The 26,232-nt window shown below is 37.4% G+C and overlaps 1 protein-coding gene and 1 long non-coding RNA gene across 2 annotated transcripts; both read right to left on the bottom strand.

Annotated features, from left to right (window-relative positions):
* Positions 1-2,499: 2,499 nt before the first annotated feature.
* On the bottom strand, positions 2,500-3,168 carry LOC128295531 (uncharacterized). Its single transcript, XR_008286034.1, has 2 exons — positions 3,030-3,168; positions 2,500-2,818 (listed from the first exon to the last, which is right to left on the bottom strand). It is a non-coding gene; the product is annotated as an uncharacterized LOC128295531 (long non-coding RNA).
* Positions 3,169-3,875: 707 nt separating this feature from the next.
* On the bottom strand, positions 3,876-24,312 carry LOC108483782 (auxin transport protein BIG). Its single transcript, XM_017787361.2, has 14 exons — positions 23,856-24,312; positions 23,413-23,519; positions 21,427-21,592; positions 15,270-21,340; positions 13,767-14,372; positions 13,501-13,681; positions 12,887-13,121; positions 8,216-12,763; positions 7,917-8,139; positions 7,382-7,786; positions 6,932-7,075; positions 5,772-6,797; positions 4,885-5,388; positions 3,876-4,799 (listed from the first exon to the last, which is right to left on the bottom strand). Exons 1-14 carry the CDS (start codon positions 24,118-24,120, stop codon positions 4,008-4,010), a joined length of 15,273 nt encoding a protein of 5,090 aa, XP_017642850.1. The 5' UTR covers positions 24,121-24,312; the 3' UTR covers positions 3,876-4,007.
* Between the last annotated feature and the right edge of the window lie 1,920 nt (positions 24,313-26,232).

Here is a 26,232-nt window from a genome sequence, read left to right as displayed (position 1 = left end):
CTTGGCCGGCCACTACATTAAAAGTGGGGAATTTAACATGCAAATCCTCCTATTTTGCACTACTATTTATTTGGCCACTACAAATTATTAGCCTATAGCATTTTCAAACATTTTCACATAGGTCCTATTTCATAATTTCACTCCTTTTTTCTTATGGAACAAAAATTAACTAAAATTATCGGGTTCTATCTTAAGCTTAGGCCTTCTAGAGGCCCACTAACATAATTAAACCTATGCCAACATTCAAAGAATTCGCGAAAATTGGGGCGTTACACTGTGGGCCAGGCCGTATGGGCCACACAAGCAAAGCCAATTTGGGTGTGTGGGCCCAAAATTTAGAATTTTTCCCTAGGGTCGCACACGTCGTTTCGATCGACCGTGGGTCTTCCATAAAGTCGGTAAGGAAAAAACAAACCCTAAAGCATGAAATCTGCTACTCTAATAGATTGGGTTGAGTATGATGAAATACCATATATATGATCTGATTTTTATGTATAAACATGTGTAATATCTATATATGAGCATGTAGGACATGTTAGTTCTAACATATCTGTTATTCTGTTATTTGCATCTGTGTATGGGGTGGGATATGTATATGTGGAGAAAGTATTCTGTGAGGCAACATTCCGCCAATATACTGGCAGCATGGTTGCAACTTATTCTGACAAGTGTCGTATAGACACTATGTGGTGTGTAGGGCCGAGTGGGTGTTTTATACCCCACGTGGTATGTTGAGATGGTCGGAGTTGGTGTGTAGAGGATGGGGGTAGGACTTTGCATTTCTGCATGATTCTGTGATAATATGATTCTGTTAAGGATTTATGTCCGTATTTGTTCTGCTATGTGGGAAATCTAAGAATATATGTATGTATGTTTCCGTTGAGTTACACACTGTGTTTTTGAAAACTCACATCTATTTGTCTGTTCTGTTCAAGTAATCCTCAAGCATAGGCGAGTCGGTGCGATGGAGGCTTAGTGGTGACCACTAGTCCATGAACTGTTTTTAATTAATAATTTATTTAATTTTTTGGATTTTCCTTGAGAGTTTTATAATTTTGGGACTCTCTAGACTATTTTTTTATAATTTTTGGATTTGGATGTGTTTTGGTTTTTATCCTGCTGATAAAACAACAGTTTTTACGCAAACAAATATTTTTTGAAAACACAAGCTCAGTTTTCAAATATAACGACTTTTAAAACATCCATTGCAAATTATGTTTTTTGAAGTAGCAAACTGTCGGTGGTTTCGTTAATAAATATAATAATAATACGTTTTATAAAATGTGGACTCTTTTAGTAATAAATTATACGGGGTTTTTAACATGATAAGACTGGATTCGAAACCCTTCTTTGTAACATTTTCAGATTTAGCCATAATGTCTAAATCAAGTTTGAGGTGTTACAAAGATTATTAAGATCTCCTTCTTCCATGTACTCTTCAAAGTATGGATAATCTCAATTCCACTTATTATTATTGAAATTATGAAATATGCAACATGTTACTACAATTCAACTTTGCTTTTTTATACTATACTAAGGTTATTTTGTTAATATGAAAAAAAAAATTAGAACAACAAATGTATTTTCAACTACATTTCAAAGCCTTAAATGTCTCAAGTTAAAGAATTCATAAATTGTCTATAATACTTGTTCCTGACACCATTCTTTCAAATGGTATTATACCCCCACGATATAGTGCAAAAAATTCTTTTCTATGCATAATTAGTACCGATCTTATAATATTTAAGTTCAGATTCCAAATAGTCTGTAACTTTCTCTCTAAGAATTAGTAGAACTCATCAATTATAATAATTACCCAAACATGTCATCATTGTACAATTACAAGCAATTACACTCAAATTCAATTACTAAGTAATTTTCTAAACACTACCTATATGCCAAATATTTAAATTTAAATGTATCACTTAAAAATAAAAAATTTATTTGATATTCGAGTAAAATTTTTAAAGTCGAGATTTTAAGTGCCGTAAAAATTCAAAAATTTTAAAAATACATATAATAGTATTTGAATCCTGCCAATAAAATTAAAATATTTCACAAACACTACCAAATACTATCATTGTAAATAAAATTAACTAAATAATAAAACGATTTTTCTCAAAATTAGATCACCATGATAAATTATAAATATATATTTTATAATTTAATGTTTTAAAAATAGAATAATATAAATTAGCACACAACATATAAGGAAAATAATATAAATATCATACAAATACCATATGTATATATCCCGTAAAGTTTCCAATGCTGACATTTTATTTTGGAAGCATAGTATGTGCTTATACGACACCTAGCTTGGATTTTCATATGAGGTTTGGGTAAATTAAAATTTTGGGTTATTATGTATAAAAGACCCTTGAATATAGTTCAATAATCAATTGAGCCCTCTCAAATTTAAGTTCAAAGACTTTTGACAATGTTAACTTGCCATCAACTTTGCCACATGGCGCATTAAGGTTGCGCCACGTCAAAAAATTCAGGTAATATGTGTTATATTTATTTAAAAATTCTAAAAATATAAAAAGAAATTTATTTCAATATAGATTTATTTTAAAGTAATAAAAATATTAAAAATTATAAAAAAAAATTGCAGCCGATATCTTCGAGCTTATCAATAAGGACTCCCCGATTGTTTACAGCGTTCTTCGAGCTCCGTTAACTTCACATATGATTCAGACCCAACATTTATGATTCAGACCCAAATTGCCTAAAAACTGTTACATCATCATCATCATCCATTGTATTCTCAGCTTGCAAGCTTGGTTCTTTACTTTGAAACCCCATTGCCTAAAAACTTACCATCAAAAATGGAGGAAATCAGAAGGGAGGTCATAACTCGTAAATACCATTTTATTCCCACATAAAGCAATCAAAATCCATATGAGTTCAAATAGTGCTGTCACGGCCGCGATGGTCGGCAGACCTCAAAAACAGTCTTTAAGCTTGAAGATCAAGCGTAAAATAGTAGAAATCAATGAAGCTAAAATTAGGGTTTAAAATTTTACCTTAATTCCTGTGGTAGGCCTTGCGCAGCAGAGATAGACCGACAGTGGGAAGCTTGCCTGGTAGCAGGGATGTGTCGAGAGTACGCCAGAAAATTCTTAAAGGAAATCTTTTATAAAAATTTTATATTTGTTTCCATTTTTTTTAACTTTTATAATTTAAAAATTCTATTTTTTTATTTTTAAAATATTTTTCTATTATTTTAATATTTTTAAGATCTATTTTTTTAAAATAAAAATTAAAAATTTTTAATATTTCTAAAATTTTCTATGATTTGTTAAACGAATATTTACCATATTTCTCATTGTGGCAAAATTAAATTATTTTCAAAGTAACTTTTTATTTTGTATTCATAGTTAAAAGAAATCAAATTTGTTGTTCTTAATAATTCTATTTCTTAGTTTGGGTATATTGATTAGGATCTCAACCTATTAAATCTACAGTTTTAAAATATGTATGACAAGTAAATAAGTAGAGAGGAAACATATGGTTTTTTGCAACCAATTTGGGACGTTGCATGTTGCTTGAACATGAAAAAAAATAATATTAACTAAAGGTAATTTCTTTTAGAAGAATAGAAAAGGACAAAATGGAAAAAGAAAAGATTTCACGAGCTTGAGAAGGGGAAAAAACAGAAAACCAGAGTTCTTTTTAATTATTTGAATTGGACATCTTTCTACACAAGGTATTTTGTTTAGACATCTGTGGATTGCTGTTAACATTTTGAGAAAATACCAGATTAGACGCAAGAGAGATGATTGACGAATGGTTATGGTCCCCAACCAAACCAAAAATATTCTTCCATCAATACTATCTTGGTAGTAGTATTATAATTATCTAAAGAGTAATTTGATAAATTTTAATTTTTTGCATTGAAGAATCATAAAAGAGCAAGTTTTACTTTTACATGGCAACCTTGACTTATTAGTTCCAAAAAGTCAAACTTAAGTGGTAACCGAATACAAGCATCAAAAGGAAACTCACATTTTTCCTGCAGCAATAGCAGCTTGGACAAAATCCTCACACCGGGAAAATCCACCCGATAAAACATCACCCAAGGCACCAATGATGTCGAAAGCCTCTTGCAAATCACTTGCAGAAGTCATGTCATCGAGCCATGAGAGCAACTCTTTGGAGAACCCTATCATTTCCTTCACATTCAACAACCTCTCTTTCATCACCACCTCCCAACCTTCCAACCCTTCTCCTTCGGTTCCGGTTGAGGTTCCTTCAGATTTGCCTTTGGTGGCTGCCAAACTTGATGATTTCTTAACCTTGAATATTTGCTGCAACTGCTCAATCAAGCCTGTATACACCAGCATGGGTCGAACAATTGACAGTAGCTCATCACCACCGGTTTCTGAGGTGGAGGTGGGACTTTTGCTGCTACTTGCTGATTCTATCTTAGCTGTTGACCGGCCATGAGTATGCTGCATGTAGGCATGATATATTCCACGTTGCAAGAAGTCACGTCGCTGTTGCAACCATGACTCATAGGACTCTGAAAGCAGTGAATTTACCATCATGAACTGAACGGTTTCCTCTGTTCCCAAAGGTTGAGTTCCACCGGTTGCAGATTTTGAATCTAATGTTGAAGAGGATATGTATGTTGCTACTGTCTTGGCCATGTTACGTCTCTGAGAAGGGCCTCCCTGTTCCAGAAGGTGACGAGCCATTTGGATCATGAAAGGCAAAAAGCGGGAGTTGCTTTCTCTTCCACCGCCCCTGCACTCTGCACTGAATGATGCCCCTGTTGCAAATCGAGCTAGCATCTGCGCAGAAAATATGCAGATATATCAGGCACATCTAAAAACAGAACACACAAGTTAATAACAAGCTTTAGATGGAAGAGCATACCAGAACAATATCATAAGTCAATAGCCGAAGCCGACTTCCATCAGCACGACCAAGAGCGTTGAGGTTATCCCAGTATTGGTCGACATACCGGACATACTGTGCTAATGGAACTGACGGACCTCTCACAGGAAATAAAGAATTGCAAAGCGATTCATTGTTCCTGAGAGTAGCACCCTCCCACTCTTTCTTTGGATTCTTCAGAGCAGCATCTGCTCTTTTAGCCTCTTGATGGCACTGGAAATGAATAATGTTAAAATAACTAACGGTAGTGTAAACACACTCTCCACGTGCACTTCCTGACGTGCCAACACCCAGGTTTACTCGCTTGCTATAAGAATAAACACCCAGCAAGTCAGTGGGTCTCAAACTATAGCCTTCTCGACACACCATGCACGCCAGCCCATCTTCCTCCTCCTCCACATCTTCCAAACCTTCCAGAAGAGGCCGAGCAACAATAATTCGCTCACCACCATCCGAAGCTAGCTCTTGTCGCATTCCAAGTCCCTAGACAGTTGCCAAAAGAGAATCAGTTCAGCTTTTCTAGCCAAGATAAACAAATAAATGAAAAGAGGAGAGGAGAGGGAGAAAACTGGCATGTGAATGCCTGTTCTGTACCTCTACAAGCTCCATTAATTAACATTCAAAAGTTTCATCATTAGAAGTACATAGGCTTGCAACAAGAAGAAAATAAGATCCATGCTAAAGAAATACAACCATGCAATTGAAACTATTCACGACTACAATTTCGAAAACAAAAGAAATGGAAGTAAAAGCCTATGTAAAAAAAAGACAAAAACCAGCTACAAAATTGTACCATTGGCAAATTTCACTTTCCTGCAGCAGGTATGCAAGTACATATACAAGGAATTTAAACTCTATGAAGGTACCTGAAGCAACTCTTCCCTTTTCCTTAAAGCTCGCTGTCTCATTTCATCTCTAGTTGCATGCCGCAACCTACGCACCTTTTCCCCCAAGAATCCATCTCCTTTGCCTTCCTTATCTGATAGAGTGTCCAGCAAATTTTCTGCCTTTGCCCCAATCTCATTTTCTCCAGACACACCTTCCAAAGCATGGAGTAAGGGCAAAATCCCACCTTCATCAATGCACCTCTGAGTGGCAAAGTGCCCCATTGATAAGCCTCTGAGCATTGACAATACAAGTGGGACGGATGGCAGTTTCAAAGCTAATGCCCATTCTGAACTGGATTTAAAGCCAGCCTGCCCTGCAATTGCAAAACTCTCACTCAAATGTCTGACAGCTACACCTGTAATGCCCTTCTCGAGGATAATATCCTTCAATCTCTCTCCACAGGAACTAGTTTTTAGAGATTCTGAAACCAGAACAAAATTTTCAACCGTGAACCTCTGCTTGGCTGCTTGCTGAGAAATGCTTTCATCTTTAGGATTGTCTTGATGCTGTTTCTGCAATCGGTCGAACTCTCCCCAGTCTTGCAAGTATGGGTTAAAATGCTGAATAAGTGCTTCCATAGCAGCAGGTTCACCATAAGTTAAGTAGGGTAAGATTCTTGCAACCATCTCGGTGTTCCTCTGTTGTTTGTTTGATTTCTTATGCCCTAAAGGATGACACAGCCTTTCCAGGAACATAAGAACAATTTTCTTGGCTTGGTCTCCAGTGCCAGTTTCCTCACTAGTGACAGTGAGAACACTTTGTGAGATACTAATATTGTCACTCTCATTTGCTTCCAATGTAAGGCTCTCTACAATCAAAAGAATGCCTTCAGCTGGCTCCATGGCATCCACAGCAAAAGCTCGCCTTGCTGTTTCAAGCAGTAAGCCTAAAGCTCCAAGCCTTAATAAGGCCCTCCTATTCTCTCTAATCTTGCAGCAATGCATGAGAAGATTGAGAACAGCAACCAACTGCTCCTGGTTGGACTTGAAGTCATCTCGCAAACGCTGTACATTCAGAGCATGAATAAATCTTTTTTGTTTTAAAAGCGGTTGTCCCTTTATGAACCTCAAAGTTCTATGCATGTAAATAAAAAGTACTGTGGAGTCATAACCTACAATAATGAAATGAACCCACGCACCTGAATCATGCACAACAAGATTTCCAGCCCATCATATTCACGAACTGCACCAGCTATTGCAAACTCAACCTCAGGATCTTGTGATTCCTCTCTGTCTTCCTCCAATTCTTTTATCATAGGCTCAGTGGCTTCACCATCTAAACCCTGTCCATTGAACTCAAAATGTAAATAAAACAGAAATGCAAGGCTACTTTTGGTCACATACTGAGCATACCAAGGTCATTTAGTATCAAATGTCATAAGCTCCACTCCAAATGGATTTTCAATTTGAAAAGTATGCAGAAAACAGGGACGATAAGCATGATTTTGACATAACCAATCCCAATATAAGGATTCCCATATGCAAAAACCATTGCAAGAAAATCGCACAAGTAGTGAAAGGCATTCCTACATAGCTCAACCATGAAAAGAGGAAAGACAAGGCATTGACTAGAAAAAACAGTAACAAACCTGAAGTCGGTATGTCACTATCATGGGAGAGCATTCTCTAGTTGATGTTACAGCACCAGAGGATAACAGTGAAGAATTAGCCATAGAATTAGAAGATTGACTGTTTGACTTCTTCCAGACTTGCTCATAAACCTGGGCAATGCTCAAATCAAGAGAGATTATATTCCCGGCTACTAAGAGTTCCATGCCATAGTCATCTTCAAGAAGACCTAGCAGATCTAATTGATGGCAAATTTTATTTTTAACATCACGCATTAGTGGACCAATCTCAGCACTTGAATAAGGATTCTTAGTCATTGATCCCCTAATAAACTCTTCCTGCGTGTGAGCTTTGTTTAGAACCAACAAATAAACCGCCTCTGGTTTTGATGGGCAGATCAAGTTGCAGAGTTGCTCTAAAATAAACTGCCATAAAATTCATACAATTGAAATTAGTTGCAATGTTATAACTCAATATAAAACAAGAAGTTGCATTATTGTAACTCAAGAAAATCATTACAACGGAAAAAAAGGATAATTTATTAAGTTCCCATACCAAACATGTTCTTCCTTTCTTCTCCTCACCATGAATCTGCAGACCACGGATACACGCACGGATGAATTGCCGTTTGTTCTCACTGCTCTCAAGCAGCAGACTATCTAAAAGATCTTTTAGAAGTCGGTTGCAATCACTAATCAACTTAGTCTTCTGCACTATCAAACCACGAATTACAATAAGAGCCTCAAGGACTTCAGTCAGCAAATTGTCTTGCATGAATCTGTTGTCAAAACAAAATTAATTAGAATATGAGAGAGCAATTTAATTATTGTGAAAATAACAAGAATTAGTGATACCTCGATCTGATATTAGGAACCTCCAGAAATTTTCCAAGGAGCTCTATAAGCTTATGGAGAATGAATCCTTGTGAAATGTCAATATGCAGGCTCCTCTCAAGTGATTCGATATTCCCCACTTCTTTGGTAATCAACTTGCAAATTGTATCTAGACATCCCCTTACTGTCAAGAAAAGACGAGCATCTTCTGATTCAATCATCTTGAATAGTAACTCAAAATACTCTGCAGCACTTTCGCCAGCAGCAAGAGTTGCTGGTAACAAACCCATCAATAGGCTCAGCAACCGAAATCGTCTTGATGAACTTTGAGCACAAAGTAAACTAATTAGCATACACATCTCAGACCTAATGGACTGGGAGCACGCACTCAGAACAAGTTCCGTGACCCATGATCCTAGCTCAAACACTGACAAGTCACCTTTGCTTGCTTTACAAGCAGAGCGCTTCCACCTTAGTCCATATTTGAGGGCCAGGAAGTCAGTTCTATGTGGGCGTGACCTCTGGCCCACACCTTTGACAGATTGAGACACTTTATATTGCCTTCGGACAAAATCAAGATAAGATGCCCCCTTCTCCCACTCGGAATAACTTAACAATTGAATATCTTGGGTCTTATGAGAAGCAACCCAATTTTTTTCCATAGGTTCTGGCATTAGTTTACTTGAGCTGATACCACCACCATGAGATCCAAATATAGTCGAGTTATTTTCATCCTTCTGCTGCATAACTGAAGTAGATTTAACAACACCTTGCTCCTTTTCTGCAGTATCAGGTTTTGGAGGAGTACAAGCCAAAGATATAATCCTCAAACAAGGGAGAATTATGTGCTCCGATATGGCAGGATGCTTTGCACCCAATCTTATGGAAGAAAATAACAGATGGAAAACAACACGCAATCTTGATTCCCAGAATTCATCAGCCAGGGAACACACTTCGGAAAGCAATAACAATTCCTCACGAGAGGCAACAGCAATGTCCATGGAACGATGATGTTCAAGACAATACATTACTTTCTTCTGTATCAAACTGTTCAACTCAGATACAGCATTAATATCACCTTCAGAGAAAGCACAAAGGGCTGCCCTCGCTTGGACACGAGCAGTTTTAGGACCTTGGTGGATATTATTTTCAAACAATTCAGACAAGATGCCAGATGCAACAAGTTGTTTCTTAGAATTTTGATGTTTTGATAACACCTGTAGGATCTCAAGACACTGTGTAACAAATGTCATTGCACAACCATAGCAGTTATTTGGGGATCTGGAAATCACAAACCTTGATGCAGCTCCAGAATTATCCGAATGCTTCTGGTGTAAGTAATTCATTAAAACCCGCCGAAGACCCTGCAGTGTCTGTACACTTTTACTGACAGAATCAAAAGCAGCTTTGCACTTCTCACCATAAAGAACACCTAGAAGAGCAATTTTGCGGTTTATCTTACATGAAGGACCAGGCAAGGAAACCATCATTTGCTGGACAGAGTCTTTCTGTTGTGAATCCATCTCATTTTCACCGACGCTAGAGACAATCTTCAGAAGGGGTTTCTTGAAGCCCAGAAGTTGTTGATATCTCCTATGAGCATTTTCAGATTCAGCTTCTATAGCTGCCAGCCCTTTCTTCATGTCTTCATCATTCTCCATGTTGTCAAATGTAAAACTTGGTTTTGCCATGAAGTTAAACTCAAACCGACCATACTTGCTGTATCCACACTCATTGCATAAAAAAGAATCCAGATTATCATAATTGATATTACGGCACTGCCTGCATTGATATGCATTTTCATGGCAATTACTGCAAGTCCCATGCTTATCAGTCACAGGTCGACTGCAACGAGGACACTGCAATGGTTCAAGGGATAAGGCTTGAAGATTTTCATAGAAAGAATCAAGCTCAATCATGAAGTTACAAGCAGTGATTGGAATGGGGAACTCCACTTTGAGCTCGCTCTGGTTGAAAGCAAGATGACAACTCTTTGCACGCTTCCATAATGACCAATTATTTTTCAACTCTGATAAGTCAGCCACAGGTCGATTGTTGTAATACAGGTTCAGGACTTTAACTGACTTAGATTTACGGGCATCATGAACGTTCATAGTCACAGTCTGGATTGTATAACTTCCAGTACATTTCACAATGATGCGGTTGTCAGTAAACTTGGTCTCAGATTTCAAACTTTCTAACTTCATTCTGCTGTAAGGGACCTCAGGAGAGCTGCAGGCAACACACGGCTCACTCTCAAGATAGTAACCATCAAATTCTACCAGACCACTCAAGGTGTTGTATATGCGAGAATTTGGATGATTAGCTATGAGTTCATTTTGTGAATGAAGTGTCTCAAATATACTCCTGATAACATCAGGGGTCAAGCAGTGGTCCACAATTTCAGTCTGTTGTTTTGAACTTTTATCAGGGAATTCACCCAGTAACCAAGTGACAAGTTCAGTATACTCCACAATATTCTGACCATACATTGGCAAGCATTTAACCTTTTGCAGGAGAGCTGTCAACACAGTTTCCTTGAATGAATGTTTCCCGTGATGCCACACGCCATAAAGAACGCACTTAGCTTCAGCACGTACAGAGCTCGAGTTCCATTCCAGTAAAAAGCAATCAATAAATTGCCTCAAGACATCACCTCCCTTATCAGTAAAGATTTCAACTACCATTTCCATATCCACAAAAGACTTCTCTAAACCAGTTTCAACTCCATCATCACCCTTCTTCTTCTTCTTTGAATCCAAAGATTGTGTGCCTGATTTGTTTGAAGTGGTACCTGAATCCCCAGATTCCGCTTTTTGCGATGAGTGACTCATATCCTTCCCTAAATAGAATGCCAAATTTAATAATTTAAGAGTCTGAATGACAGACTCCTCACCAAAATAAAAAATCCCATTCATTAGGGAAGGCAAAACGTCACTATGTCTCAAGCAATACTTCTGCCAGTTCCGAGGCCGGGCAGCAGCCACTTCAGCAATGGTGGATAGGCACTTAACTATCTTAACACTTCTTTCATACGGAACAGGATTTTGAAATCCACCAGATTTGTTTACATGTTTGTATAGTTTCTTCACTTCAGTAGAGAATTGCCAAGAGTCCCGAACACTGTAATAGTGAGTTTTGCTTCCACACATATGCAGGAAAAGCCTCCTTGCATATCTTCTCACAAATGTTGTATGAGGATTATTTATATAACTGCAGAGGACTTCCTGATATCCATCAAGCTTCAAATCCTTACCAGAGGATGTCTTAGGAACCTTTTCTTTCTCCCCATTCTTGTCATGTTTTTCTGGTCTTACCAAAGTGTATACCAGTCGAAATGCATTCTCTAGCAATAGCCTGTGGTAGTCCATAAAAGTATCTGCCCGATGAGCTTTGGCATATGAATCTGAAAAGAAGGGGGAAAAATTACCAGCAGGTAGATCTCTTCGGATTGTCAATAAAGCCCCACATCCAGAAGCAACATTTGAACCATGAGCATTTTCAAGACCAGCTGCTGGTGACTTGAAAACATGCACTAGCTGCTGCAGAATATCCATTATATAATTAACAAAAGCTTGGTTCCTAAGAGAATTGCAAGCTCGAAGAAGTTGGGATGCAAAGTCATTTTTGTCATGATCCACCAAGGAAGACGGAGAGGCAACTGAACCGGAGACTTGAGAACCACTTTTATCAGGAGTGTCTGTATTCCCAGTTCCTTTTGAAGCAGTGCCATCACTACCAGGCTGGTGCCAGTTTCGGAGCATCAATGTGAAGAACATGAAGACTAGGATTGCCACTTCTCCAAAAGAAGAACGTGTTCTGGCTACAAAAGGTTTGTTGAGGTTAATTTCATTCAAAAACCATTTAATTAATTTCTCCAAATCTAAGGTTTCGGACTTCGAACTATCAATGAAAGGCCCACCAACAGTAGATGATAATCTGTAGAAAAGTTGCATAACAGGAATAGCTCGAATACCAGAAGTGGTCTCCATCCACCCTTTCAGCTGCTCAAGAAGCTCAGACAGAAGCAAGGAATTTACAGCTCGTTTTGAAGCAGAAATTGAGACAGGGTCAGCCATTGAAGAAGAGAACTCCATGGATTCACTTGGTTCCAAGACATGAATTGAAGGTGCAGAAGTCTGCATACCAACATCTGTTACATTTGTCACCAAGTTTGAATCACTCAAATCATCTGTAGAGAAGCGAATTTCACTGCCATCTCCTCCAAGAGATTCCACTTCAATTGGAATTGCGGTCATAGGATGATCTCTAGAATGAGGTGCAGGAAGCCTATCAGCATCTAGAACTTCATAGCATGCCTCGCATAAGTCAAAATCAGGACAAACAGTGCAATGCCATCTCCGCCTTAGTATGGGAACAGTAGAACAACCATCACAACAGTATTGAACGGATGACGTTATAGAATCTTCTTCAATCATGACTTGTGTATTTCCATCAGATGTATCAGCAGGCATAGAGGACGTTACCGCACTTTCTACCACATCATCAGTTCCTAACATAGTTTGTTTTGGAAATGGAACCTGGAGCAATCTTGATGATATGGCCAAACTGAAAAAGAAGCAAAAGTGAGTACCATTAAAGCTAAAATAGACAGATAAGCAGAAGCAATTAGTAATAAGACATTCCAAACATTGAAAAGGTCTTAACATATTCCATTTATCTGAGCAATACCTGCTTGAAGTTTGAACTGCCTCATTTGGGAAGAAGAGAAGTTTTTTAAATAATATAACTGCAGGCGCCACAGAGCGCCTCCCTGTGTCCTTCCCATGCAAAGCCAAACATTCAGCATAGCTGTAAATGAGCTCCACAGCAGATATCACAATATTGTTCATTGTCTGTGTGTCAGGAAGTTCTAAATCTAAAATTCCCCACAGAACTTGCATAAGCCCATCCACCACTTCAGAACCTACATCAACAAAAATGGTTTAAAAAAAATAAAACAACTCTCCTTACCCTAACCCCACTATGAAAAATACCTGCAAACCACAAACCCATTTGCATATGGAAATTCTTTGCATATTTATAAGGTGTAAACAAACTTAAACCTAAATAACAGTTTGTGAACCAAAATACACACATGTAATATATGGGAACACCAAGAGACGAAAAACCAACAGCCAGTCAACAAGCATTCAAGCTTCAGGAACCTGTTTTTTCTTCCAGTTACAAGCAGAGAGGACACTCAATATGCATAAGGCCTCTAGCTAAAAGGTCACTATTACTTACTAAATACACAATAATATGCCCCATTTACCAATGAGAGAAACAATGCATAAAGACTATACCATTCATCTCCAAGAAATTAGCTAAGTTGGAGCGACGGTGAAGTGCAATTTTAGACACTGCGCGCATCTGGGCGGTGAACTCTTCAATAAGCCACTGTCCTGTAGCACCACCAATTCCAAGCCTTGACGAAAGAATAGATGTTGACTTAACCACGCCAAGAAGACGCATGGTGTCCTTGATCTAAAGCAAAGGAGCAAAGAATCATGTTAGACAATAAATCAATATACTCAAACCAAGTCAGATAAACATCCAATTGGGTAAGTACCTGGTAGTATATCTCTTTTTTAGGAAACACAGCCTGCAGGACACGGCAAGCAGCAGCCTGCATCAAGGGTTCCCTATCACTCTCAAATATTGCTTCCAATAACTGCTTGCTCTTTAGCTTGCTCAGATCAACTTTTAGCTCCTCTTCTTGGGATCTGCATAGACAGTAAATCCTAGAGAGAAGCTTAAGACCATCAGCCACCACCTGTTCCTGAATAGGAGCAGACTGCATTGACCGGCTCTTTTTACCAGACCCTGCAAGCACAGAATTAGCACCAAGAACACGAGCTTCTATGTCTAACACAGCATCCATTTTCTCCTTCCAACCAAATTCATCTTTAGCTCGACCATAAACTTCAAGTGAGTCTATTCTAGGTAGGGCTGAGCCACTGAAGGTTGGACCAACAGAAATGATGAATTCTTCATCAGCAAGTAGTGATTCAGCTACGGTAAATGGAATGTCATACCAGGACCTCATGCCTTCATCAAGCTTAATCACCCTCTGGAAGATGGTAATCTCAGAAGGTATATGGTTTGCTGATTGATTACCCACATAAACACGAAAACCAACCATGACAATATCAGGGTTTGAATTGGAAACAGATATCTGGAAAAAAAAAAACAGAAGAAAAAAAGATCAGTTACAATAGTCAACAGATGAATATTTAAGAATTCAATCATATGTAACAGGCTGAACAAGCACCTCTTCCCGCATGATTTGATAGTTTAGGATGATGTATTTTGAAACAACGTTAGATGGTCACTAGGCTTAATATTTCCAAAATGTCAACAGCTTGCTCACAGCTAGATAAAGTTTTAAGTGTGGTGTGAAGAGCAGAATTATTGTAAAGCAGCCTAACTCATTAAATGGCAAATTTACACCATCACAATGATAATATGGCAAATCCCACTACCAGCTAGTGAAGACAAAATCAAGTATAGCGGTGTCCATGGGCTCAGGTCAAGCCAACACATATATGACAAGCCCGGCCCAAATTATGGGCCTCCAATTTTGTCTAAGCCCACCCTTATGTGTACATTGCCAACCCAATCCTGTTTATGCTGCCCCTTTTTATTTTTATTTTATATTTAGTATTTTACATTTTTACCAAATTTTTAAATATAAGCTTGACATTATTTGTAATATTTACATTATCTATTCAATTTTAATATGAATAAATAAAAACAAAAGAAAAATAACATATTACAAGATAGGTAAACAGGCCGAGCCAGGCCAGGTTGGGTTGGGCTCAAGGCTTGGATATTATAGCCAAGCCCGACCCATATTTTAATCAGGCCCTTTTTTTTTTTTGCCCAGGCCCATTTTTGTCCAAAACCTCCCAAATATCAGACTGGCCTTTAGACTTAGGCGGGTAGTCCAGCCCTCGGACAAGTCTACTCAAGTAGATAAGCAAATATTATAACAACTGCTCGCCAAAGCTATACATAGAAGAACTAATGGCTATTAATGCTATAGATAACAAGAAGGAATGTAAAGCTATACCTTAAATCCTGCGGGACTTGGACTTTCCAGAAAACCATCCTCTGAGGCCAAGCTCTGTTTAGCTCCTTCAGAATCACCATTCCTGATTGCATCACCACTCAGTTTCACATCTGCTGTAATGCAAACTGTCTTCTCAAAGAAGTCAAGGGGGAATTCTGGCTTTGTGCCAGCATAAGCTTTATTATTAAGGATATTAGAACCCAATTTTTTCACTTTCTCAGCTGTGGCACTAGCAGCAGCATCCACTCCCATAGGAACATGAGAGTATATCTGAAGGCTCCCATCGTCATGTAAAACAAGACAGTGGACTTTGTCTTTGGACAAAGGCTTATATGCAGTTATTCCCACTAAGGGCAAGGAAGAGCTCACGGCATGCCTCAAATTCTGTGCAAATAACTCATCTGCACCAAAAGATACTGCAATAGCAGAATTTGATTTCACACTTGAGAAGCCACAGAATAATCCACTACCAACCAGTAACTCTTTCCATCGATGCAGTCCAGCTGGTCGCAGCTTACCATCTTGTTCCTCATAGACACAAGATATCTCAGTCAATGATGACGCATCAGGACTTAACCGACCTATCAAAGTAGTGCCATCTTGATAGGACAAGAAAAGTAACTTATAAGTAGAAGAAAAGTACAAAGATGAGCCCTTTGCATGAATTTCTCTGTCCTGAATACGAATTATTTCCTTCAAAGGTGTAGCTCCCACATGACCCTCCAAAGATAATCCCAGCCTAAATAAACTCCCTCGTTCTGAAAGGACAACAAGAAACATCCTTCCCTGAGAGGCCACAATAAGTGTTGCATCTACTATTGTGTCATCTGCCAATGTAAAGTAATGCATTGGACTGATGTTGTCTTGGGACAGATCATATATTTTGACAAACCTGTTAGTAACAACCATTAACTGAACCTGAGAACCAGGAACCCATTCTATGCGTCTGATATAAGCACCTTGCAGGGCAAGCTCAAGGGCTAGACGATCAGTAACTTCTCCACGAGGATTCAAAGTAAGAACCTGGCAATCTTCATAGCCAGCCACAGCAAGGTAATTCTCAACCACAAGATTAAATGAAAGGTGAACAATTTCAAATCGAACGAGGTTCTTGGATAAAGCCTTGAGATTGGCCTTGTCTGCTGTTACAGGTGCAATAGTGGCTTGTCCTATTAACTGCCCAACATCAAAAATAGTAACTTTGTCGCCTTCTCCAACAGCAAGTCTTCCTCTAATACTGACACTGAGCAAGGATTTGACAAGAGAACCACTAGCTAAATGCAATTTAAGTTCTTTGCCATTTGAATAATCAGTCTTTATCTTCAGATCCAAGGACCCACTTTTATACGCCTTCTTCAATTGCAAGAGATCTATGCCATAAGAAAGCACTTTGTCTTTACCCAGAATAATTTTCTTATCTTTTGAAAGGTTGGATTCCCTCCTGCCTGTTATAGAAGGCAGCAATGTAGAGCATAGTTCAAGCACCTGACGCTCAACATCAAGTTCTTCAAGCAACATGGAGATCCCATCTTGCAGATCTTTTGGAATAGACAACCTCAGCGAGTTTTCCATATCTGCCCCAACATCCTCATCCATATCGGAATCACTTTCTGGCAGCTGATCTGTATCCTCTGTGAGAGGTAAAAAGGACTGAAAACTGTTGGTACCACAATTAAGGGCACTATCACTACCAGTGAATTTTCGAGGCTTCAAGCATTGGCAACTACTACCCCTAACACCACCTGCTCCACAGTCGCAGAAAAATCGACTGGAGCGAGAGTAAACAACACGATGACCACGATGACAAACTTTAGCACAAACAGAGCAGCAGCCTTTTGATACTGTCAGATCACAGGTATAACAAAAATACCAGTGTTGCTCCATGAAATTGCTGCCACTAGAAGTGAATGTGCAAACTTTAGAAGCAAGAGCCCTTTCACTGTTGGTATCCTCTTCCTCATCTTTATCTATGCTAGCTTCCTCACCATCAGATGTTCCGTCGTCCTCATCTTCATCTACAGAAGTTGCATCACACTCAAGAGTAGCAGTTGCCCCATCTCGATTCGCAGGAAGAACCAAAACATCAGAATTCTTCCTGGAACCCACTGGTCTAGAAGCCACAGGGCCCACGGCAACACTACTGATGGATAGAGACTTCCCAGAACACTTTTCTGTTGTATTGCTGCTGGACCCACAGTCACTCAAGAAACATCCAAGAAAGCCAAGGATAAACTTCAATCCCGGTAGTAAACGCTCTTCACCTGCCAGTTTCTGCGTCAACATTACCGTCCTCTTTAAAAGCAACTTCATTGAGCTCTCCCCCCTTGCAAGTTGAACAACAAAATGGAAATATGACTTTGCAGTATGAATGTCAAATTGCAAAAATGCAGTCTCAAGTGAGATCAATACAGCTTCAAACAAATGATTGTATAGCTCTGATTGTAATTCAGAAGGTGATGACACAAGGCACAAAATAAAACTCATAGTTGATTCTCTAAGAGAAACAGAATTTGCTTTGACACTCTTTACCCCATCCATAGCTTCAGCTGTGCAACCTAGTAACCTCTTCTCCAACCACTTGGACAATAACAGTAAGTCCATGCTAAGGTATTTATTCTGTATCTTTAGGTTAAGATTAGGACATAGCTCTCCAGATAAGAGATCAATAAAGAAGCTAAGCACCTTAATGTTAACCAATTCAGTGTGACAGTTACACACAGAGTCGATAAGAACCAATATATCACCACGCTCCGAGCCATGCAACTCTTTAAGTGATTCAGACATATCTCCAGCTCCAAGATAAAATTTGAAAAGTGTAGACTTCTTAGGATCTTTTCTGAGGGCATCCATGGTATCTATTGTCTTGGTAATTACCCATTCAAGGATACTGGTGTCACCCATTTCTCTAGAATGGATATATCTTAGAAATCCTTCCATGCGCTTCAGTAGAAACAATTCAGTATAATCAGACAGCTCCAATCCAGCATTCAAGTTGAGCCAAACATCTTCACATTTTCCACGAAGCCTTTCAAAGATGCGATCTAATTTCACACTTGTCAATGAATCAAGAATTTGATGCAGTACATCAATCTCCAGGAAAATATTTCCTTTCATATTGGAAAGTTTCAGTAATCCATCCAAAGTGAAAATAATCCTCCTTATGTTAAGAATACAAGAAAGAAGGATTCCACTAGAAGCTTGAAGATGAGAAGGAAAACCATGCAACATACATTCCCAAAATACCTTAGCTAAAATGCCAGAAGCTCTCTTCTCAACTGCTCCATCTACCTTTAATAAGATGTCAAGAACAGACTCCAATTGAAAAGAATCCACAGCACACTTCTTAAGGAGTTCATCCAAGAGGGATTTGTCAAACATAGATAGCTTGAGAAGCAGCACAGGTGAGAACATATAGTCATCATGCTTGCTATCACCAAGGGTAGCAAGGAAAGCCTTCTCATAAAACTGCAAATATCCTTTTAAAAAGGATGCAAACATCCTCAAAAGCTCTGAAGTTCGATTATCTGCAATCAAGCCAGAAATGAAGCCTTCAGCAGAATTGATATAATCATTATCACTAGGTCTGTTCTCTGTCCAGATTGGACCACCTCCAGGAATGTTATTCTTAACACAGTATCTTCCAATGCCAACATTAAAAAAAGAGAGTACCAAAGACAACCACATTCCATTTCTCAAGAAATCCCATCCTAGATTCTCAAAGTTATCCTGCAAATGTGCAGCCTGCAAGTGCCCTAGCAATCCAACCACAAGCTTTTGAAAGTCAGCACCCTTGCCAATAACATCACACTGGCCCAGAAGTAAATGGCTGAAGCAAAAAAATTGTTCTCTGCTAGATATTTCCAGAGACTGCAGGTTACTCCACAGTGAAAGCTGATGACCTAATGGAGACTTCATGGTAGGAATATCCCAACAAAGCAAGAAAATATACCTTTCAATAATAAGGTCTTCAATAGCTGCAGCTTTTTTACCATTCCAAAACCCCAGAATATACGAGAAACGTGAACACATATCATCCCAACTCAAATGTAATGACCCAATGGCAACATCATCCATGTAAATTGGAGACTGAATGTATGTAACATCAATCAGTTGATGAATCAGGCTACTGCAGCTTGGCTCTTCATCAACCAAAGCCCCTGTCAAAGTCTTTACTGCAATTGATGCCAGCGAGGAAAAACTATCAATAGAATTTGTTGGCACATGAGAAGCAAAAGATTGGATGTCCCTCAACTTTGATCGAAAAGCTAGCAGCATTGATGGTGGACAAGTACGTGGATGTAATATCATGTGACGAAGCAGTAGAATCAACCTTGAAACCACCAACGCCCAGCAAGAGAGCTGTGTACCATAAGAACCAGTGGATGGAACATGAACCGTCTGAAGGGCAGAAAATACGAAGTTTGCCAGGGTTACCTTCTCTTCATCAGGTGATAAATGGAATGCCATGAGAAGAATCTCAATGTGAAATACAGATGGAAGAGTGACCAGAAGTTCCTTCAGAGTAGGACAGTCTGAGCAAATAGATTTTGCCTTCTCAACAATAAAAGAAACAAATCCTCTGTAGATTTTGGTTCTCAACTGGCTTCCAGCAAAGTCCACCTTAGAGAAAAGTGCATGAGCCAGCAAGGCTAACGTCTGATCATTATAAACAAAGGCAGCATCTTCAACATTTAGAATTCGCTCAACTAGATAATCCTCAAGTGAATCAGACAATGCATGGTGGGTAAGAAGATTGTGCAGAAGTTGAAAAGAAAGCTCTTGGATATGCCCACTCTTCCTATCTTCATGTGAAGCTGCAAAGTTATCTTCAAAAGGTCCCCCCTGACAGCTGAGTATGTAAAGTAAGATATCAATGTGGTCTACACTAAGCATTCTGCACCCATCCTCATAAACGGAAGGAAGCCAATCATGAGAGAAGATGCACCCTTTCAGAAAGCTCAACAGTTCCATAGCGGCTTGCATCGGCATATTGCAATTGCTGGAGCTAGAACTTACAGCAGATGTTTGATCACATACATCCGCAGATCCTAACGTCCGACTACCCTCAGAGAAAAGATTACCAAAAAGGGCTTCATCATCATGGCAAACAGCAGTTTCCAATTCCGAGGAGCAATTAGATCTTCCACAACTGGTTGACCTCTCCATTTTTGGCCTCAATTTTACTCCTTCAGAATGAAGAAAAGAAGTAAGATGCATCAGATTGTCCATCCAGTTACTTGATGAAGGAAATATCATTTTTGATAGTTCATCGATAGTGAACCTCTGTAGCAAGGGAACCTTCTGAGCATGTATATGGCACAAAGGAGAATCCTTTGATAAATCAACAGAACCACCAAGTTCTGTGTCAAGCTCCTTCAGATCTACAACCTCTTTTAATTCGATTCTGAGATCCTGAATGAGCTTCAGGGTGTAAATAACACTTCGAGGGAAGTAGGCTAAAGGGGGCTTTATATTCGAAGAAGCCTTGTTGTATCTCCAAATGGATGGACCGAGATGTTCCAAAATAGATGCTACAATACATGCTTGCACATTCTGAAAAACTACGCTGTTGCAGAACATAAGTCGAACAAGATGAATAAACTCTTCTAGTAGTGACAGTACAAGACTCTCAAAATTACCGTCCGTAACAGCAATGTTATTGACAAATTCAAAGCTGGGTCTAAACAAATTAGGCAAAACATCAGCACATAAAGCAATTGCTTCTAATACTGAGGAATCATATTCTACATATGGCACATCCTTTAGAAGGCATCCAAGTGACTTCAAAATCCTCAAGCTGAAGGAAAGTCTCTTGCGGAAATTTGCACCTGCTATCCTTTCATCAAATATATCAGGAAGTTCCACAAGCTCTTTGCACAGCAAAATCAAAGACCGAATGCATTCTGCATGAGCAACTGCCCAATGCTGGGACAGGAAAACTAGACTGTTCAAATCTTGATGGAAACTAGGAGCCTCAAACCCTGAAGTATGCCTTTCAGGTTGCACGCATTCAGAAGCTAAGGCCGACAGAAGTCTATCCACTTGCTTCTCTGCCCTTGAGCACTTCATCCCTTTTCAAAATTGTTTGAATAACAAACAGAATCAGTAAAAAGTCAGGCCACCAAAATAATAACAGAGTATGCAGAATCAAAGATACCTTGAAGGCCACATTTTATGTCGTTATCCAGCTCAATGCTACCCAAATTGCAAGAAACTATTGGCAACAAGTCCACAAGGCTATTTACAGAGGCAGGTTGCAAGGAATCAACTATTTTGTCAGTTCCACCACCCAATATAATCTCCAAAAGCTGTATCATATTACTCTGGCAATCCAAAGAGAATTACACAAATTTAAATCAGTGATAATGATATTGGAGAGAGAAAAAAAATACCAAATCAAATACATGCATAATTTGGCCATACAAAAAGTAGAAAGCATGAGATGGAAAATAAAAAATTAACAACGATCCATAAGAAAAAAGAGACAAAATAGTGTTAGATTTAAATGTGCAGAAACTACAATGACCCAAACAACGCTAAGCAGAATGAACCTCAACTTTATACAACAAACAAAGAAACAAGCCTTCTCCTACCAAGTGGGTTACAGTGAGACCGAAACGCTGCTAAGAAAAAAGAACCTCAACGTTATACAACGGATAGAAAACCAGCCCTTTCCTACAAAGAGCATTTTATGCATTTGTGCTATGCAAAGGACCATCATCTGAATTACATTAATAAAAAGCAAGGTTCTTTCTAGAGCTTAAAGATCCAATGCCTTATTTGATCTCACAACACTAAACCATACACTACCTTAAAAAGATAATCAATCTATACTCTATAGACATAAACAACCCAGCAAACAGGATAGTTACTCTACGCCACCATGCACAATCATGTCAGCCGTTACTAAAAGATGAGCCCCCAGATGAATTAAATGGTGTTTTGTCCAAATAGATTTTGAGGTCAGAATACCATCAAACGCCAGCATGGGCATTATGAGTTATTGCTCTTGCCATTTGCCCTAACCAATGTCCATATACATTCCATATCTCAGTTTATATGCATATATATAAATATATATATATCAGTATATTCCTTTAATTAGTTATCCTACCTATAGCACTTGCAAATAGTGTTTTGAGCTATGAAGTGAATTTAGAGAATCGGTTATTTGTATAACCAATTTTTATTTTGTGGCCCTTAAGGAGTACTTGGGTCATACCATCAGCGGTTATGTGAAGGAACTAAGAGATTTCCTAGGCCTCTTTGGCTACTACTCACTAGTACAACAGATGATTTGTCAAAGGGTTGGAGTTATTGCTCAACCTCTAATGAACTACTCAAAAGGAGAGGATTTTTCTGGACTAAGCAAGCACAAAAAGCCTTTGATAAGCAGGCTTAGGATCTTTCTTAGTCAAAAAGGTATGTCAATCTCTTATGTTATCAAGATCTTGTCAACCTAAAACCAGGCTTTCTCGGTATACAGAAAGGAAATGTTGGCAACCATAGCTGTTTTCGAAGAAAAGTATATCACCAGAGACCGAAATTTCTGTTGGACCAGAAAACTAATGCTGCAACTCAGCAACTTATTGTGAAGGAACCTAGTGCTTTGTTGGATAAGCACGTTAAAAAGAGAAGTGATCAGTGAGTTATTGAACTACTCGTGCAGTGGAACAATAGTTTCCTAAAGATGATATGTCAGAATGCCTATCTAACTTGCTCAACAGATTTTGAAAATTCCATCCTTGAGGGCAGGATGTTTTGAACAGGAATGTGTTAATGCAGGCTCTTTCTACAAATGGTCCTGAGTTGGCTTGTTTTAGAAGCCTCGCAATAAGTCTATTTGTCCATTAGGCGGAGTTAGTTGTTAAAATCCATTTTTTGGTTGTAGATGGCAGGTTCCCATTTAATTAAAAAGCAGAATATTGCAAATGTATTCAGTAAACTGGAACCAGAATACTCTTCCTCAATTTTGTTATTCGAGTTCTCTCTCTTTTCTTTATTCTACAACCTCTCCTTTATCTTGGTGGTTCGCTTGTTTCATTCATAACAGATAATCACACTGGACTGGACAATCAGACTATACAAACTTAACATAACAACTAATAATTATGTAATAGAAAAAAAGTTCCGTTTTTTGTACCTGTACACTCAAATCGTCGCCACTGAAGTCTGATTTCCCCAAAAAAGAAACAGTAAATTCCACCAACTTCCTTGCCACGGCAACAATTATCGGCTCCAATTGTTCCACTGCTCAAATAAAAAAGAATATATTGATTGATCTAATCCTACATCATTTAAAAACTAAAACGAAACATGACATTATTCAGTTAAGAAACAAAATAAGTAAAAGTCGGTCATATAAAAAATCAATAAAAAAAATCTAAGCATTGAATATAGAAAACCAAGAGAAACAAAAATAAAATACAATCAAGAGAAAATAATCGAAACAGAGGACTATAAGTTTTAGAGATTTTACAGTAAAAAAAAAGTTACCTAATCAGTTAGAAGCTCAAAAAATTGCTAAAAACCTACATATTGATTCAAAACAAAAACTTTAAGTGATAAATAAATAAACAAACGAACCTGAGAGGGATCGAAAGACAGAGGTAATACAGGAACCCAGAGAAGCGAGGGAGAGAATCTGATTATCGGACCAAGACTTAAACAAGGGATGGGAACCGGGTTCGATCGGGTGGAGGCCGGTTTGAAGAATCAAGTATAACTGTTGGAGCCCTAGCTTGATCGACTCATCGGAACGAAGCTTAAGAAGAAGATCGAGCGATGAAGACGAGGACGAGAGCTTCTCCTCGGCGAGGAATTGACAGAGTCGCGTTAAGTGATCCGCCATTTCTTTTGAGAAAAAGAAAGAAAAGAGTAGAGAGAGGGAGAGACAGAGATAATCTGGTACCGATGGAGGGAGGGGTTTATTAGAGGAAGTAAAGAGATGGGAGAATAGAAGGGCTTTATTGAATGAAATGAAAACTATAAGGCGGTGGAGATATATTTTGCACTTGTTTTACACCTTTGTTGATTTTTTCCGGTTTGATTAGAAAGTGAAAGTCCACTTTTGCTTTTCCATCTTTTTTCTATTTTCTTTTCTTAAACCGGTGACGTTTTGGCGATCCTAAAAAGCTGGTGACTTCTCATGAATTTCATTTTAATCCTTTCGGTAAAACTATTAAGCTCTCTATGCTTGGATTCGAATTTTTTCTTTGTTTAAATTTGGTCATACTTAGCATTATTTTCACCTTAAATTAGTTATTTTATATTTATATTTCATAATCTTTAATTGTATCTAAAATAAGTGAGTAAACTCAACTTACTGATAGTTAAAAATCATTTTATATGATTTTTATTTACACTGTTTGTATTAATCAAAACTCTTTTTTCTTCTTTTTAAAATTTTTCTTTTATGAACTAAAATAAAAAATTTGAATAATTTAATTACTTAAATAAAAATTTGAATAATTAATGACCAAATTATAACTTTTTAATTAAGAAACCAAAATAAAACTTACTTAATAATTAATAACGTAGTTTACCTTAAATTTTATTAAAATATTAATTTTTGCACATTTAACTTCACACTTATTTATTAAAAAAGCTCTATACATTATTAAAATTTTGATGTCAACATAATAATAAATAAATTTTAATTTAATTTGTAATGTTTTGTTAATATAAGAGAACACGAATTTAAGAGGAGTTATAATCCGATTGACACGTAAATAAATATATTATCTAAACTAAAATTTTCATATAAAATACATAAATAACTTAGCGAAGAAGTTTATAGTGCATAAGTGACCTGTGTCATTAATCGACACGTGGGCATGTTATAATATTTAAAATGAATATTAAGATCCACTGTTAATCATAATAAATAATATTTTTATCTATTTTTTAATCTATTTAATTTTAAAGTAAATTATTTTAGATTTTCTTTTATAAATGGATGTTCTGTTTTAGTGATTCTTTTAACAGTTTGTAGGTTTTAAATATGAGTACATCATTTTCGGATTGAAATTTATTTATATTTCTATTTTTATTATTTTTAAATTTATTTGTAGAGTTTAAAAGATTTTATAATAGTATATTAGATAATTTTGTTGGAAAATTATTACTTTAAAACAAAAATATTAACACGACAAGTATAAATAATAATAAAAAAATAAATAAATGAATATTGTATCATGGAGAATCATTACTTTAAAAGTGATTTCACCTTGATCGATGTAATTGGAAATAAACGCCGCCCCTCAAGATTAATAGAGTGCTTCCAAATTCATACACCCCAAAGAGGGAGTTGGAACTTAATTGGTATTACTTCTTTTTAAATTTATGGGGAAATAAGATCAACTTAAGTTTAAAGGTGATCAAAAAAATTGACTAAAAAAACCACATTAGAATCAGTTCTTAAGAATGTTTAGAAGGATTACAAATAATCTCGCTTAAAACTCAAATTTCTAGACAGAACTTCCGCTAATGTAATTTTAATAAAATAACATAACTTTTAAAATGATAGAAGTTATAATTTTTGTTGTCTACTATTTCATTTTGTTTTTTTTTATACAATATTAAAAATAAAAGATAGGGCTAACACAATTGCCATTCAAATCACCGGTGGAAAACGTTATACCATTTTAGTTCTTTCATATGATTTTCTGTTACTTCTATAAAATTTTAAATTCACATAAAAATCATTCTAATATCAACTACTAAATTTTAAAATTAAATTTTAATTTTTAATCATATCATTTGTTAAACGTTATATTTTTTAAAAATGAAAAACAATTAAAAGTAAGTACTAAAACGACTAATTTTCTTTGAGTAAATCGATAGAAATGTGGTTTTACCTAATCATGAGCAAAGGAAAATTTTCTTTTATCTCATTACTTGAGCAAAAATAAAATTATTTTTAAAGAAAATATAAGTAGGAATTCATTTCATGACCTCATTA

This window comes from Gossypium arboreum, chromosome 7 (genome assembly GCF_025698485.1).
Source record: "Gossypium arboreum isolate Shixiya-1 chromosome 7, ASM2569848v2, whole genome shotgun sequence".
NCBI lineage: Eukaryota > Viridiplantae > Streptophyta > Magnoliopsida > Malvales > Malvaceae > Gossypium > Gossypium arboreum.
Note: the sequence above shows the minus strand (reverse complement) of the source record. Positions and strands in the feature narration are given on the sequence as shown.